Here is a 17,196-nt window from a genome sequence, read left to right as displayed (position 1 = left end):
CGTAGAGTTTTTAAAATGTATCGTTACACCCCTATTATTTTGGGGGGGGGGTCACAGGTACGGCCTGAAAAGGTTGAGAACCACTGGTCTACACAAGCACATGATGTTCAGGGGAGGGAAGCCAGGCGTGGGTGGCTGGTCTCTGTCACTGCACATACAGCACAGTACTGTACTCGTACAGGCCGACGCAGAAAATGTGAGGGGACGGAGGGAGGGTTAACTGCCTTAACGACTTACACTGGGAGAAAGAAAAAGGGGTAAAAAAAAACCAATTGGCTGCTCTAAATTAAAAACAGAGGAAATAAATAAAAGTGCTAGACAACAACATAATCAGTGGTTTCGGTCAAGTCCTATTTACTGTGGATTTATGAGGAGTATGAATGTATGTGCATCATTAGAATGAAGTTCACAACATTAAGGCATTTCCACAAAAGGGGACGGCAAGAAAACTAAATCGTTTCCTTGGCACAAAATGTAATATTTGCTTGGCAATGCAAAATGATGCACGAGCAACGCGTTTGGGAGTCGTGTCTACCGCAGGTTCGGGACCCACCGGGGGTCCAAATAGACCGCTTACGGGTCTGTAACTCATTGAGAATTTCACAGTGTAGCTCGGGGTGCCAGTATTAGTTCAGTGGTTCTCAGTCGTTTTAATTTCAAACACATCCAGTTTGATATGCATTAGCCTCACACACCTCCACACTGTAAAATCATCAGTGTTCATTTACGTAACTGTACAAATCATGGAACCAAATGAACCTGTAAAAGAGTGCACTCTCAGGCCCTGTCCACGCTAGCATGGATGTTTAGCAAAAGCTCACATGTTTCTATGCGTTTTAGGCCTCTTATCCACACACAAACGGCATTTGTGTGTGGATAGTGAAGAAAGTGTAAACATGTATAACAGAGCATTTGTGGATCACGGACGACAAATGGAACCAAGGTGGTCCCCGAACCTTACATTGAGAAACAGTGCGTCTACAGTAGTGGTTCTCAAAGTGGTACCAAGTAGGGGTGGGCAATATAATCGATATGGCAATACATGGCAATAGTTTATTTGCCAATACTGTATCGATACTTCAGGCTGTAGTATCGCAATACTTTGAGGAAAATAAGATAAGTTCCCATGCATAGGAACCAATGGTAGAAGTCCGGTCCTGACACTCTGCTGCCTCTAGATGTCGCTGTACTATAGTAGCTACTTCCCCTTTTCACGGTTCAGTGAGTGAGGTCTCTCGAGAAAATGGCTGCGAACGACGAAAACAACAACATTAGAGCAGCGCCTTCAGATTATAAAGCTGATATATCACAATAGTATCACAATAGTATCGCAAAATATCGTGATACTATTGCATCGTGACCCAAGTATCGTGATACGTATTGCATCGTGAGATTCTTGCCAATATCCACCACTAGTACCAACGGGTCCCCAGCTAAATTAGTTCATATATAACTTGAAAATGTGCACATCTTATTTTTTAAAGCGAGCATTTCTAACTAGAATCGTCGCTTCTGGAGGTACCCTGGCATAAAACATTCACATTGGGGAGGGGGGTCTGCGGGGCAAATAAATATCAACTTGAGGGTCCCTTGACTTGAAAAAGGTTCACTGGTTCCCAAACATTGGGTCGGGAGACCCATTTGTGGATCGCGGCCACATTTTTATGGGTCCCATAATTTTTTGTTTCCTACATTTTTTAATTATTACTTTTTCAAAAAAACATTCCCAAAAAACTACGATTGTCACGAAAGTAATTTCATCAATAAATGAAAGACAATTCCATAAATTAGACAACAAATCTTTAAGAAGTGGTGAAAACAGCCGAAATAGGTCTGCTGTTTTCACTATAGTTTGTGTCCCGGACAAACGTCTTGACTTCTCTTATGGGTCTTGAGCTAAAAAGGAGTGGGAACCCCTGCTCTAGAGCAGAGGGTTGGGCAGCGGTGCTCTAGAGCAGAGGGTTGCGCGAGGGCTCCCACAGCTTGCTGGCCAGCTGCTTGCAGTGCTGCAGGATGCACTCTGTGGGGATGACGCCCAGGTGCACCGTCAGCAGCTCGTAGCACTTCACCAGCTCCCCCTGGTGGTTCTTGCTGTAGTAGCGCAGCAGCTTCCTGCAGCAGAGACAAGCAGGCAGGAACGTGCAGAGCATGTTAGAGACTTTTCTAACTTTTGCCGAAAATGTCAACATTTTTATTTTCGGTGCTTGATACCACACTGAACTAAGCATAGTCAAGGCAAGTCAATACTGGAGATGTGACGTAACGGCATGGATTTCTACACAGAGAGGGTAATTCTTTCAACATAGTACATACTGTAAGATGCTGCATTCAAGTTTAGGAGAGTTTGGACATGAAAATTCTCTTGAATGCTGCCTTCAGGTATGGCATGGAAAGCAGGCTTTTGCATTTCTTTCACCATAGTAAAAAGTCTGGATCTCTTCTCCACTAGTTCCGCCCTAACATCCTAGTCTAGTTTTTATTTGTTGATGAAATTGTCAATAATTTAGTCTTAGCTTTAGCCATCATGGCTTAGTTTTTGTTTAGTTTTCATCAGTGAAAAAGGTAGTCGACGAAATATTTTCGTCATAGTTTTAGTCGATGAAATAAACACTACATGCAGGTCTTCAGCAAAATGCCTCATTAAAGCTCGATTCATACGCAGTTGTGCGCCTATGTCATATATCGTCGCTGTAGGGAAGAAAACCCCACCCCCACTTGATCATACTACAGCTCAGCATCACACAGAAGCATCAAAAGTAGCAGATCCACAAGCTCGTCGATCTACGTACTACTTTTAAAGAACAAGCTTTGTCGTGCAACACAACACTTCACAGTGTGGCACAGCGCATCGTGAGCTTGCGACCGCGCAAAACAAATTACAAATAAACCGTTATTCTCTGTCATACGATAATGAAGTACTCAGCACGTGAAAGTTTTATGTTAAAAAGTGTTAAATATCTCTATAGTAAGATAGATCATTGCTATGGTGTTTGTTCAGTAACAGGGTTCTCCCCGTGCCATTCGATAACGAAAGCACAAAGAAAGCACAAAGGATAAACAAGTGAAAGAGATGTGATGAAACACAGAAATGAGCAGACAAAATAGGAATAATCTTCGTGCGGTCCTCTCTCCTTATTGGATGAAATTGGTATCCCGACATGAACACGTATTTTTACATTTTTACATATTTATATAGACTATTTTCGCTTACATCAACCTTTAATGGACTAGTGATTGACTAATGATTGATGACATCTATTCCAGATATTGGAAATGAATGAACAGAATGCAGGTTTACCTGTAATAGTCCCAGGCTAGCATTCCTATGGGGGCGGAGTCATCAGGCAGGATGGGCAGGTCCACAGCCTCCAGTTTATAACCCTGATTGGTCAGATATCACGCAAGGGGAGTGGGTCATTATTTAAGCAATATTACACAAGAGGGTGTGTGTTATCATGATTATGGGCACTCCTGTGTTGCTGTAGGAACAAGCCGAAGGCGAGTTCCGTAGACAGCACAGAGGCCAAAGAAGCAGGACAAGAGCCTTACAAAGTAAAATACAAGCCGCTTCCCTTCTTAACTGTGATTCGCTGAGCACTATCCAATCAGCAATGAAACGGAGACGGCCAGACTGAGAAGCCAAAGGCAATCAGATGAACGGAGCGAATCAGTCTGGATTCCAGGCTACAGTGATGTAGCCCTGAAGACCAAAACACGACATTCTGTTGACTCACCGTTTCATTTTCAAACCAGAGGAAGTGGCAGAAGTAGTAGTCCCCGTCTCGCAGCGTGACGGTGGAGTAGCCCTTCTGGAGATAGTGGCGAGTGGTCCTGACCAGATCCCACACCTGAACCACATAAAAGATTGTGATGCAAAATGATGTAAAATGACACTGATGCTATCCTGGCTTTTGAGATTTAGAGGTGGAATGGGGTTTGCTCAGGAAACTCAGAAATGTTCCCTTTCAAGTCTTTTTTTTTTTTTTTTTTACCATCTGTGATGTTTTGTAAACATGAAATAAATATTTTTCAGAGTTTACTGAACTAATTCCATTTCTAAATAAAAAAAAAAGGTAAAAATGGGGGGCGCCCGCTGGACTACTGGTCCAGGCGCATACTACTTAGGCATTGCCATATAGGCATGGATGCCTGGCGGCGGCGCCGGTTCGATTCCCGATTCGGACGACCTTTGCCGCATGTCACTCCCCGTCTCTCCCCCATTTCCTGTCAGCCTAGTAGCCTACTGTCCTATCAATAAAGGCAAAAAGCCCCAAAACAAAAAAAAAAGGTCAAAATGACCTGCTCAGACATGAGTGGGGGTTTAAAACTCGTGTTACTTCATAGATGGACCTCTGACCTTGCTCTTGATGAAGTGCGCCAGCGGGCCCTTGCCCAGCTCCGAGGTGGTGCGGTCCGTGACGTTGATGGACGGGGCGATCATCTGACCGGTAGAGCGGTCCACGCAGATGAAGTGGATGAGGCCCGGGAACTCCTCCAGGTACGTGAGGGGACCCGGGTCAAGGACAATATATAAGCTCTGGATGTTCATGTTTCAACTTACCCATTAAGACCTGGGGCCCATTCTAACATGTGTAGTTCTCAAACCTTTCCGTGCCAAGGACTAAAATCCTGCAAGGGTCCATTTGCTTCATCTCTCTCTCTCTCAGCTAAGGGGTCCTTGGCCTAAAAAACGTTGAAGACCCCTGGCCTAATGCATACAGTATCAAACTGGGGCACCTTGACATTAAAAAAAGGTTGAGAATCACTGGTCTAATGAATAAAACAGCTGCCTTCACCTATGTCATGCATGTTTGTGTGTGTGTGTGTGTGTGTGTGTGTGTGTGTGTGTGTGTGTGTGTGTGTGTGTGTGTGTGTTTTCTTTTTCTTTTGCATGCCTGCGTTTGTCAAACTCCCTAAATAATGCAGCTCTTGCTGAAGAGCAGTGGGAGTAGAGGGAAGGCCTGTGGAAATATTAAAAGGAATAGAAGATGATAAGTCTTGTGTGAATGTGAACTCTAAAGCTAGAGATCTGGGCATATATTTGTATGAGCAAAGTGATCAGCCCCTGACACCATGGTAGTACCCAGTGGTGGGAAAAGTACTCAGATGTTTTACTTAAGTAAAAGTATCATTACTGCATTTTAGAAATACTCTGTCACACTCAAAAATCAAGAATTCAAAAATGTACTTGAGTAAAAGTATAAAAGTGTTGGCATCCAAATGTAAGTAAAGGTACAACATGTTTGAAAATAGCAGATCTACAAGCTCACAACGCTGCGAGCTTGTAGATCTGCTATAAAATAGGTCTGCTATAATAGAATAGGGCTAAAGTGGTACGTTTTATAATATTATAATTTATATCTTCAAAGTAACTAGTAACTAAGGTTTTCAAATAAATGCAGTGGAGTAAAAGTACAATATTTGGATCCGAGATGCAGTGGAGTAGAAGTAAAAGTATTGAAAATACTCAAAAGTACACGTACTTGAGTAAATGTACTTAGTTACTTTACACTAGTGGTTCTCAACCTGAGAACCACAGGGGGGTCCTCAAATTATTTTGATGGGTCCCCAGATGATTAACCTAATGTGCAACATTGTTTTCTCACTCAACAGTGAAGAAACCTACATATAGTTTAACTTTTTCTCTGCCATTTTAAACATAGCTGTAGTAAGCAGCTGCCAAATTGTCCTTACCTTTTAACGTGGGCATGCGCACGCATCGTGCACAATCTGTGCGCGACTCATCTAGTAGACGTGTAGACTCGGTGACAAGCTTTCGAATACAAAAAACCCCATTGAAAAAGACATATCCGTTGCCACGCTGTATCTCTGCTTATCAGCCAGTGTTTACATGAAAAAGCATTGAAAAAAGCCAACTGTGCGCTATGGTAACACGTGGACACGTTCGCGCACAAAACGCACGATATGTGCGGGGATCATAATCCAGGCGTGTAGAGACTGGATCAAAGTTTCCAAACGCAAAAATCAGATTGAAAAACGAGCGTTCCATCGCCCAGTAGCTTCCACTTCTGTTACACAGTAAACCAATGGAGGCGGGACTATGGCCCAGGCTCAGACTGGATACGGAAAGCTGGATCCGGTCCAGACCGGAAATGACCGGATACAGTTAGGGGGGCGGGCCTAAAGAGCCAGAATCAGCGAAAATCTGCGCTAATACTTTTAATCCTTTCATAATGATTAAAGCTAATTAAACTATGCAGGCTCTACGGGCATGGCAGCGCGGTACAGCGGGAAATCTACGGGCTCTACGGGGATCGCGAGGTATGAGTTAAGTATATGGAGGGTATCTGCACGTTTCTAAAGTGACAATTTAAGGACTTTTTAATATCTCTAAAACGACAAATTAAACATTGACCAAATTGTCAAATATTAGAGGCAGAAATTGTGAAAATAGTCGATCTACATGCTCACAATGCCTCGCAACGCAAGGCATTGTCAGCATGTAGATCTGCTATTTTCACAATAGAACTGTGTTATGCAAAATGTAATCAATGCCTCAACTCTTAGTGCTTGTCGGGGTGGGGGGGTCCCCAGTTAAAATATGATTATTTTGGGGGTCGCAGCCTGAAAAGGTTGAGAACCACTGCTTTACACCACTGGTGGTGCCCAACAGGACCAGGAGATTAGCAGAGGATATGAAACCATGGTGATGTTCCTCTTGCTCTTCACCAAAAGAAAGTCTTTCCAGTCCAACAGCTTCTCCCTGAGAGAGAGAGAGAGAGAGAGAGAGACAGAGAGAGAGAGAGAGAGAGAGCGAGCGAGAGAGAGAGTGCAGTGAGAGTGAGAGTGAGATATTGTATACAGGCAGCAGGCACGTGCACTAGACATCATAGGGGGCTCGAGCCCCTGCCCTTTTATCCGTCTGTAAAAAGTGCCCTCTCCAGACCATGAATGCAGTTTTTACGATGGTGAAAGAAACACAAATGCTCCCTTTCCATGCCATACCTGAAGAAAGCATTCAAGAGAATTGCCTTGTCCAAACTATCCTGAACTTGAATGCAGCATCTCGTGTTGAAAGAATTGTACTCTCTGTTGATTATGCTTAGTTTAGTGTGGTATCACGCACTGAAAATAGCGCACTCAAAATGCGTCGCAGCTTGGAGGTCTGCTATTTTCAATATTTTCACCAAAGGGCCCTTTTAGACATTTTAGCCCCGGTCTCTTTAACATTCTCTGCACGTGCAGTGTTATGTAAAACCAGGATCCTGTGAAACAAATGCACAGACGAATGAAAATTCAAAGTGTCAATGTTAGTAAACACAGTAGGAAATTGACCTGGTTTCTGTTGTGACCGAGTCACGGCACGAATATTGAAGGCGTGGTATCAATATTGGTTTCTCCTTCATAAATAGGCCGTGGTGAATGGTCATCTAGATCGATAATTACACATACGTACTACCAGGTTCTGTTTGGCTCCTCGTCGGACATCACTGAACCATCACTGAACCATCACTGTGTTTACGCAGTGTTTAAAGCAGGAAGAATCCAGCGGACAGCCAGAAGACTTTCGCCTTTCAGTTCATTTATGAAAAAAACACAAAAAGTTAGATTTTGGAGATAAAAGTTTTCTGCCCGACAACGACAATCAGAGTGTACCGTCCATTCAGACATAGTTTGTAGTTTGTTTAGTGATTATAAATAGGGTTTATGCTTAAACCCTACAGTATATCCTCGTTGTCGGTCAGAAACCTTGTATCTCCAAGTTTCAAATTTGTACGTTTTTCTCGTAAAGTAAAGCCCTGCTTCATCACAAATTTTAAATCATTTATAAAATGATAAATAGAAAACGAACGGTTTCGGACATACAAGGTTTCCACCCGCCAACGACGATACACTTTGTTGACGGGAGCTTGTAGATTTCCACCAAAGGTCTTTCCCAGAATGAGGATGCTCATGGTTCGAGTTGTTAACTGAGAAATGCTTCCTATAGGACCGTCGTTCCCTCCTCGGTTTACTTCATCTGCTCTTGGCATGTGTTTGAGGCGCCGCAGAGCCGCCGCTGACATCTCACCTCCCACAGAAGGAAGTCGGTTTTGATCGCATGAGACGTTATGCTTCTGAGGGCTTTTGTTTCCCGCGAGAAGTCCCGGAAAAGAAAAATCACACTCGTGTGAACTGAGCGGTGGGGGGGGGGGGGGGGTGTGTGTGTGTGTGTGTGTGTGTGTGTGTGTGTGTGTGTGTGTGTGTGTGTGTGTGTCACCCAGGGTACTCAGGCTACATACACCAGAGGCTACAGACACACAGACACACACACACACACACACACGCACGGATACACACACGGCCACGCTATGGAGACGGTGTGACCACCGCTCAAAAACACCAAAGTCTTGTGACTTTTGGTGTCTAATGGTAAAATATGGCTGCGGCGGGTGACAGCTGATTGGAGGGCTCACACAGGGCCAGGTGTGACCGTTTAAATCAGCCATCACCCACACCACACGATGACACGTGACGTCTGCATGTAAGAAAGACGCAGGGGGCCTAAACAGTGGTGGGAAAAGTACTCACATTTACTTAAGTAAAAGTATCAATACTGCAATATAGAAATAACCCGTTACAAGTAAAAGTACGGAATTCAAAATTTACTTGAGTAAAAGTACGAAAGTGTTGGCATCAAAATGCAAAATGTAAAAGTACAAAATGTTTGAAAATAGCAGATCTACAAGCTCACAACGCATCGCCATGTGATGCGTTGTGAGCCTTGTTGTGAGCCTAAAGTAGTTGGCGAGCTAGCCAGATGTACGGAGGATAGAGATGATTGGTAGAGGCCGCCGGAGGGACCCGTCCGAAGGGGGACAAACAGAGAGATCTTATTGGCTGTGGGAGAACGCTGGAGAAACCTACGGCTACCCACAACGCATTGCACCTTGGGTACGTTCGTTCAACAAACCGTCCACGACCTTTACATTTTTACATCTACCTAATGGTGAAGTGTAGTGTAGTTTGGTGTAGTTTTGTGGTAATACTTCTACATTGCTACGTGATGCTGCGCAAATGGAAAATGGATAAAAAGTTTAATTTCCTTTTTGATGTTTTTTTTCTTCTTCATTTGCTTGTCTCTGTTTTTTTGTTTGTTCTATTCTTACTTGATTTAGCAATATTGTTAATCGTTTTTCAGTTGTGTTACGGAACCATGTTCATTGATCTGTTTTGATATTTGATTTTGTATTTAAATGGGGTAGGTAAAATAAGCTTTAGCTTCAGCTTACCCTTTTCGGACCATTTTTTAAGTTTACTGTACTGTACTGTTTGTCTAAAAAGGACAGAAATAAACTTAACTAACCATCTAAATATTTTTCTTTTCCCGCTTCCAGGGATAAAAAACCCTCGTCAACAGAGTCAGTCAGGATTTCCTTCTGCTTGCTTTAAATTAAAATCATACTGTGTCACTTTTTCAATTAAACAAGTTATTTTTTATATATAATCTGTCACTGGTATGTTTTTCACAATAACCATTCCACGTGTTTCCAATGTGTTCTTTGACAACTTCGCTAAACACTAGTAAACACTATGTTCTATTTCCCAACTGACTGCCCCCTACACTCACAGTGTGGTTTACAGTCAATAAATACCGTTTCTGACAATTTGTCGTTGCGTCCCAAAATGTCCTTGGGCAGTAGGACCCTGCAGAGTGATTCTTCAACGCACCGAGAATCTCGGATAACCACGCCCCCGGAGAGCTGCAGTAATCCAAACCGGGCCCCGACCGTCTCAAATGGCTGGCTGTATCCCGTTGCTATCAAATATATAGGCCTAGAGCTAGTGTGTTATGTAGGCTATGCACCTTCTGGCTATAATACAACAATACTAAAAAGAGTTTAAGAATACTTGGCGCCGTCCGTCTTGCGCATCCGTTTGTCAAAATGAAAATACGCTTGTCTGTTCTGACTGTACGACACGCAAGGTGATATTTCTCCATATGTTGGGAGTTAATAATTGCTTCTCTACTGGCTTAACCTAAGCACAATTAAGTAGTGTGGAAATCGTAAAAATTGCATTTCTAATTTCATGAACATCACCTAGAAACTTATTTTGGAAAATAAAAAGCTGATGGCTCATCTCCACCGCCATTCTGGTGGTATATAGTAATAGAAGTATGCATTATTAGGTTGTTATTGTGTCCTGCTGTAATGCCACACAGGACACAGATTTGCCAATGGGGCAGCGTGCATCATTTTCCAAAGTAGAGTCTTGTCTTTTAAAATGCCCTAGAATCGGGGTTGAATTGGTTAAAGGTCTCATGACATTATTATTATTATTATTTTGTTATTATTTAATTTGTTTAGGTTTTCTGACCTCAATTACACCCCAAAAAACAGAACTTTAACATTCAGTGGATTTTCTGTGGTCTGAGGTTTTCTGAACAATTAGGTTCAGAATAGTGAAATGATTGGCTTTTAATATTAATCCTGCCCCCTCTCCTCCCAGCCCCACTCTTTCTACCCCTGGGGAGGCGGAGCAGAGGCAATAATTGACAGGCAAAATCCTTCAACAGCGACACCCGCAGGCAATAGTTTTTAGTTTTTTTATTGCAACTTAGAACACAGATAGAAAAAAAAACTGACATGGCTCCCTGGAGTGGACTTTTCTTGTTAAAACCTTGTAATACTCGTTTGAAGGACCAAGATAAAGACTTTTATGTTTTGTAAAAACAGCATGTCATGAGACCTTTAAAATCAGTGGGGTGACAGAAGGAGGGACTGATACTCACTGCACCATGGCCTGAGCCTTCTCCTGCAGGCCGGGGGACAGGCGCTGCATGCTGTCCGTCCCTGCATGGTTCTCAGTCAGAAAGCACTGTCTGTACACCCCACACAGCTGGGTCTTCATGTTCACACACCACGGAATCAACCTAACACACACACACGCACGCACGCACACACACACACGGTGGAAAAAGCACCCCCAAATGTTTTACTTAACACTCCACATGAGTCTTAACATTATGTCCCTGTTCGCTCACAGAAGAAATCTTTTAAAAATAGCAGATCTACAAGCTCATAACGTGACACATGTAGATTCTCCGTTTAATGTATGTTTTCTAATAATACAAATCTACAAAGTAACTAAATGTGCTCGTTCTCTCTCTCTCTCTCTCTCTCTCTCTCTCTCTCTCTCTCTCTCTCTCTCTCTCTCTCTCTCTCTCTCTCTCTCTCTCTCTCTCTCTCTCTCTCTCTCTCATATTTCCCCAATGTTACTGTATATTTCCCCAATGTTACTGTATATTTCCATGTGTCTTGCAAAATGTAGGGATATTATGAACCATTGTGGCCAGAAGAGGGCAGTGTTAGACTTACTCTCTGTTAAAGCCTGGTCCTCCTCTGGCAAAGGCACGGTTCTTGAACTCAGTCCATGCATTCTGGAGCTGAGCAGACTACAAGGAAGAGAGAAAATAAAACACATTAGCTTTTCTTTAGATTTTTTTTGTTTTAAATTTCAGTTTAGCTTGAATTAATTTGTTTTAAATTCATTCAGTTTTAAAATAGGTTTAATAGTTTAGTCGTTTGTTTTAAAGGCTTAGTTCACTTTTTCAATTAGTTATATCTTTTTATATCTGGTACCAAGTTCAGAAAACATATTGTGTAATAAAACCCCAACAAAACATTATAGCATTTAAGTATTCACAGTTAAAACTGTCACAACTAAAACATATAACGTAGATTTCATATCCACCCCAACTAGGCTTATGTATAAAATACATTTATAAAAGAAACAAAAACCATGGACAGTTTTTTTCATGATTAGAGTTTGTTTTAGTTAGTTTTGCAAACACACAATACAGTTTCCGCTATCCGTTAGTTATTGTTTAGTTAAGTATTGCAGTTAAATAAAATGCTTTTTATATCTATGTAGTTTTCTTTATTTTGTTAGTTTTAGTTAACTACAGTATAGTCCTTGTAGGTCCATTGTTATGGACATTATTATTAATCGTCAAACTATTTACAGTTTCCATTAGTACATGACCATGCCGAGTGTTTCCTCAATTAAAACTTGCATAAGTCAAACTTGCAAGAAAAACTATATTTCCCCAAATGATTTCATGACGATGATGAAAATTAAAGTGCCTTTTGATGCAATTCTATTTTAACAAATTAAAGCATCTGTGTCAATGTCGATTTTTAGCTTTTGGCTCTTAGTAGCAGATCTACAAGCTCACAGCATGTTACTTTGTGCCGCGCAGTGAGCTTATATATCTGCTATTTTTTTAAATAATCTTGAAAGTGTGAGAACTACTGCTTTAGAAGGCATTTGTAGAATCGGCCTCAGATCTTAAACGGTTAACTGTCGCTGCTTGGCATCACATGTGCACATGCACATGCACACAACCACACATGCACAACCACCTGTTACTGTAGATGCTGAAACCCGTGCGACACGTGCACACACAATCACACACCTGTATATGGCTGGGGGCCAGGGCATTGATGAACTTATCCAGCGTGTTACGTAGTTCATGTATAGCAGGCTATACGAGGTAGATAACAGGTCAGAAGTATTCACAGTTGAGTTGTTTTGTTGAAATAAGTGTTAAACAGCTCTGTATTCTGATTGTATTCATTGCTATAGGATGTAGTAACAGGAGTCTCCCTGTCTCTCCAGCTCTTTGGTAAACAGAAAACACATTTTCAGGTTGGGATACCAATTTTATCCAATCAGGCGAGAAAACTCGCACAGGATACAAGTGAAATTTGAAGTGATGACAGAAAGAAATTAGCAGACATAATTGGAACTGGAACACTATGAATTTTAAGCTGTTAAATGGGTTGGCTGTAAATTTTACACCTACAGTTCCTGAACATGTAATTTTCCGTTACTAAACAAACACTCTATAGCAACAATTACTATCAGAATATAGTGTTTTAACCTTTTAATAAACACTTTGTGTTCTCACCCAAAAATATCAAATACTCTACCTTTGAAGTAGTTATTCAACAAGTATTAGTAAAAATCACACCTAGTATGCTATTTATGAGTTAATTTCATCAAGTGTCCTCCTAGCCAATCACAGCACGTCCTGCAAAGCGTGGCCAAAGGGACCCTGGCGTACAACAAACGGTTGTCTACCGGACAACAAACTTTGAGCTGTTTGTGCCAGGATGTAGGCACGACATTGTAGCCAAGCTTCGGTCGGACAGTCCTCGAGAAAAGCGGCGTTCAGAGACAGACAGACGGACAGTACATGCAGAGATGTCATACATTTATAGATCGATGATTATGAATCAGTGAGTGAATCAGCTAAAAAAAAGGAGTTAACAGGACTTAACCACAGGTACTTTAATGCATGTCAAATAGCTGATCTAAAAGCTCCCATATTGTGCGCTTGTAGATCGGTTATTTTCAGTGCACAACACCAGAACACAACTAAATATAATCTTAATCTGCAACACCATGAATATGTAGGATAGGCACTCCTTGAGCTGTGATTATGTATGGTAAATCAGAACATTTTTTAACATACCAATGTATTTTTATCGTAACCAGATTTTTTCCTAATTCAATGGCAAGTATGTATACATTTATTTTAAATATTACTTCTTTTTTTTATTAACAAAAATCTAAAACTAAACTGACAACCAGGAAAATGTTTCTCGAATCCTACAATACTTACAATACACTTGGCCATCAAAAGTCACACCACACATCAAAAGCACGCACTGACGCACAAGCGCACCTGTATATCGCTGGGGACCAGGGCTTTGATGAACTTATCCAGTTTATTACGTAGCTCATGAACAGCAGGCTGACCCTTGGAGGCAGCAGCACCGGCCTGGCCTTCGTTTAAACGCTTCTCCAGCTTAGCAAACACTTCCAGGAACATATAAACGGACATGGCCACTGCACTGTTGGGAATCTGAAGAAAAGAAAAAAAAAACAGAAGACAGCGAAAGGTCAACGTTGAATGGAACCGAGCAAAGATATCGAGCGTTTTTCATGAAACGTTAATACCTAAAAGAATCCAGAAAGCTCTGTTTTATGTCAACACACAGACTCAATCCAATACTACTATGACTAAAGCGTGCCCTCTACTGGTTATGAAATGAAACAAGGGAAATACATTTGAAAGACAAGAGGCCTGGAGTTTGAGCAGAGGCAGATACCGTAGTAGATCTATGGCCCTGGCGGTTTGGCTACCCTGCTGTGCTGACATACAAGTGAGCTGACCAAGGGATCCCTGTTTTGCTTCACTCAAATTCTCGCATATGATTGGGGGGGGGGGGGGGGGGGGGGGGGGGTGCACTCGGTTTGTTTCACATGTGAGATTTCAAAACGATTGCGATAACCTGCAATGTCCACCATCATGGCTTGCCAACTCGGACTCTGTGTGGGCACCAGCTCGCCATAAGAGCTTGCACTCGGCGCAAATGTATTTTAATTGACAAAAAATCTATGTAATGTTAATTCACCAAACTCAAAACGATTATTTCCGGTCTGGGATCTGCCTGCTTCAGTTCTGTAGAAGCCCCATATATTCTAGTTTGAAGAGAAGATAATGATCTGGCGCACTCGACCGATAACTACCCCAGCTCACAGAAATATCCTGGTAGCACTATACCTTTCCCCCTAATATTGAGAATATACCGCGTTTTTTTTTTCTCCATTTGCTTCATGATTGAAACGCATTGGATTTGGTGTGCAATGTAGTGCAGAATCCTCACTGCGGGTCCGAAAAGGAGTCATAGAAGGAGTCAATGAGTTTTTACCGCAAGCGAAAAGACGCACGAATCGAACTGGGTTCGATCTGGTAAAAAAGCACACTGCCGCAGCCACTGGCCGCACGGCAAATTCGGAGCAGATGTGCATGATGCGGTCATACTCATAGAGAATCATTGGTTTCTTTAAAAAAAAAGAAATTGTCAGTTTTTTTTTTCGGGCGAAAAATCGCGCCTGTCTGCAAAGCGCTTAAAGACAAATAAAACAAATGGTATAAGTGAGCGAGCATGAGCTTGGGTTGTACAGCAGGGGTCTTCAACAGGGGGTCCGGGACCCCTCGGGGTCCTCAGAGTTACTACAGGGGGGCCACCAAATCTTTGTGTGATAGGATAATCCTTTTACATTAACAACTTGAACCCTCACATCCCTATTCTGAGGAGAACTTTGGCCTAAAATAGCAGATCCACAAGCTCTCAACGCCTCGCAGCGCGAGGCGTTGAGAGCTTGTGAGATCGGCTATTTTCGGCAAATAGGTTGGGTGTGGATCGGTAAAAAAAGAGCAGCTGAAAACGTTGAAGACCCCTGCTGTACAGTATTACCCACAAACCTTTGTGAGCAGCACTAGCGTGATCCCCGGCCACAGTGGCAGGCAGTACATGGAGTGAGGCATCATGGGATAGAGGCCCTCTTTGAGTGACACCTCCAGGAAGACTCTGCACGGGGTCAAAGGGTCATGGGGCGGGACATCCAGACTCTGCAAGGTGTCCTCTGCCATCTTAAAGAGAAATAATTATATAGAGGGCCAACAGTTTATCCCACTAATCCATTTAATTAATCATTAAATATATATATATTTGTATATATTATATAAATATATATATATAATAATTATTATTAAATAAGTTTAATATGTGAACGGTCACAGCTTGTCCCTATCTCTGTCTATAACGCCTGACACTGTGGTTCCCCTGACACATCACTGTGACATCACAGTGATGTCAGATACTCAGGGATCTCCATATATGGGCATAAACAGGTGACATCACAGTGGTGTGGCTGTTTCAGACAGGGATCTCCATGTATGGGCATAAAATGGATTGTATGTTGTGATGTCATGGGAACGACTCTAACAGAATCCCTTTTATGCCCATATATGGAGAATCCCTGATGTCATCAATATTAAGCCCATATCTAATAGGACTTCATATGGGAATGCCCATATATGGAGGAGGACAGCCCATATCTGTGTTGCTGGTTCTACAGGGATCTCCATGTATGGCATAAAAGGTATTGTATGTATGATGTCAGATGTGATAGGCGTCATAGGATTTTCACATAACGAATAACTGAGTAAGCATGTTTGGGGTCTCACAGCATATCTCCATATACAGTACATGGATCTCCATATATGGGTAACTGGTCCGATATACATCACTGGACAGACGGCCAAGACATGGCAAGGTCCCTTGTCGCCCTGAGGCGTCTTACTAGTAATAATAGAGGGGGAAAAAAAGATGTTGGGGTAATTACATTTTATTCATTTAAAAAAATTGCGATGAAAGTAGACTTACATACCGTAGACGCTCAATGCATCACAATGTGACGCATTTTGAGCTCGTAGATTAGCTATTTTATTTGTGTGTGTGTGACAAAAAATAGGGCATAAGTGATCAAACAAATTGATCTGGTCAAAAAAATAGATTTTTGTCTTTATTGCCATAAAAAAAGAAAAAAAAAAGACTATACCAACATAACACACACTTCTTGAAATCATGTGATTAATCGAAAAAGTAACCGACGGAATAATCGCTGAGAAGATGATCAATAGTTTTCATCATTGGCCCTAGAATGATGTCATCAGTTGTTTGGTCTTCATTAAAGATTAGTCTATTGTTTGCTTATATATTTTAGATCAAAGAACCTCCTGCCTTGGAGAAATGGTTAGACATTTTTTTCATGCACTCCCACATTTTTGTCCCTCAGCTATTTGTCTTCCTGTTATGTTTTTTTTTTTGTTTGTTTTTTTGTTATTGGAATTTGATTGCTTTTCTGTGTGTGTTTTAACCTTGATGTCTTGTGTATACACTTTTCAAGTACATCACTTTGGTCGGCCCTTGGTTGTTCTTAAATGTGCTTCATGAATAAAGGTCAGTGGTGTAAAGTAACTAAGTACATTTACTCAAGTACTGTACTTAAGTACAACTGTGAGGTGTTTTTTTTTTCTTTTCTTTTTTTTACTTTACTGGAATATTTCCAATTTTCAGTACAACTCCACTACATTACTCAAGTACATTTTGAATTCCGGACTTTGCAGTATTGATACTTTTACTTAAAGCCATACTATGTAACTTTTCCAACAAAACTAATCTTAAAATTGTCCTAACTATTAAATCGCTAAAGTTTTAGAACCCCAACTCCGCCAACTCCATTAATTTCAGCCCCTAAAGCCTTCTGTAAATATGTTTTCTATGATCCTGGCCGGGGAACGGATTTCCCGGCAAAATTACGTCATCTGCATCA

General features: G+C 41.6%; 1 protein-coding gene across 1 annotated transcript in view; it reads right to left on the bottom strand.

Moving 5' to 3' along the window:
• Positions 1 to 1,828: 1,828 nt before the first annotated feature.
• The window catches only part of hps1 (HPS1 biogenesis of lysosomal organelles complex 3 subunit 1), a 56,884-nt gene continuing 41,516 nt past the window's right edge, over positions 1,829 to 17,196 (bottom strand). Inside the window, exons 9-17 of the mRNA XM_080739757.1 lie at positions 15,284 to 15,451; positions 13,697 to 13,876; positions 11,322 to 11,398; positions 10,736 to 10,876; positions 6,660 to 6,724; positions 4,358 to 4,503; positions 3,735 to 3,848; positions 3,299 to 3,381; positions 1,829 to 2,112 (exon numbers count right to left, since the gene is read on the bottom strand). Of these exons, the coding sequence (XP_080595883.1) occupies positions 1,950 to 2,112; positions 3,299 to 3,381; positions 3,735 to 3,848; positions 4,358 to 4,503; positions 6,660 to 6,724; positions 10,736 to 10,876; positions 11,322 to 11,398; positions 13,697 to 13,876; positions 15,284 to 15,451 (1,137 nt within the window). The 3' untranslated portion in view covers positions 1,829 to 1,949. The remainder of the gene's footprint in view (positions 2,113 to 3,298; positions 3,382 to 3,734; positions 3,849 to 4,357; positions 4,504 to 6,659; positions 6,725 to 10,735; positions 10,877 to 11,321; positions 11,399 to 13,696; positions 13,877 to 15,283; positions 15,452 to 17,196) is intronic.

Source organism: Nannobrachium achirus (assembly GCF_963921795.1).
Source record: "Nannobrachium achirus genome assembly, chromosome: 13".
NCBI lineage: Eukaryota > Metazoa > Chordata > Actinopteri > Myctophiformes > Myctophidae > Nannobrachium > Nannobrachium achirus.
The sequence above is the reverse complement of the archived record's forward strand: the minus strand, read 5'-3'. Positions and strand labels throughout refer to the sequence as shown.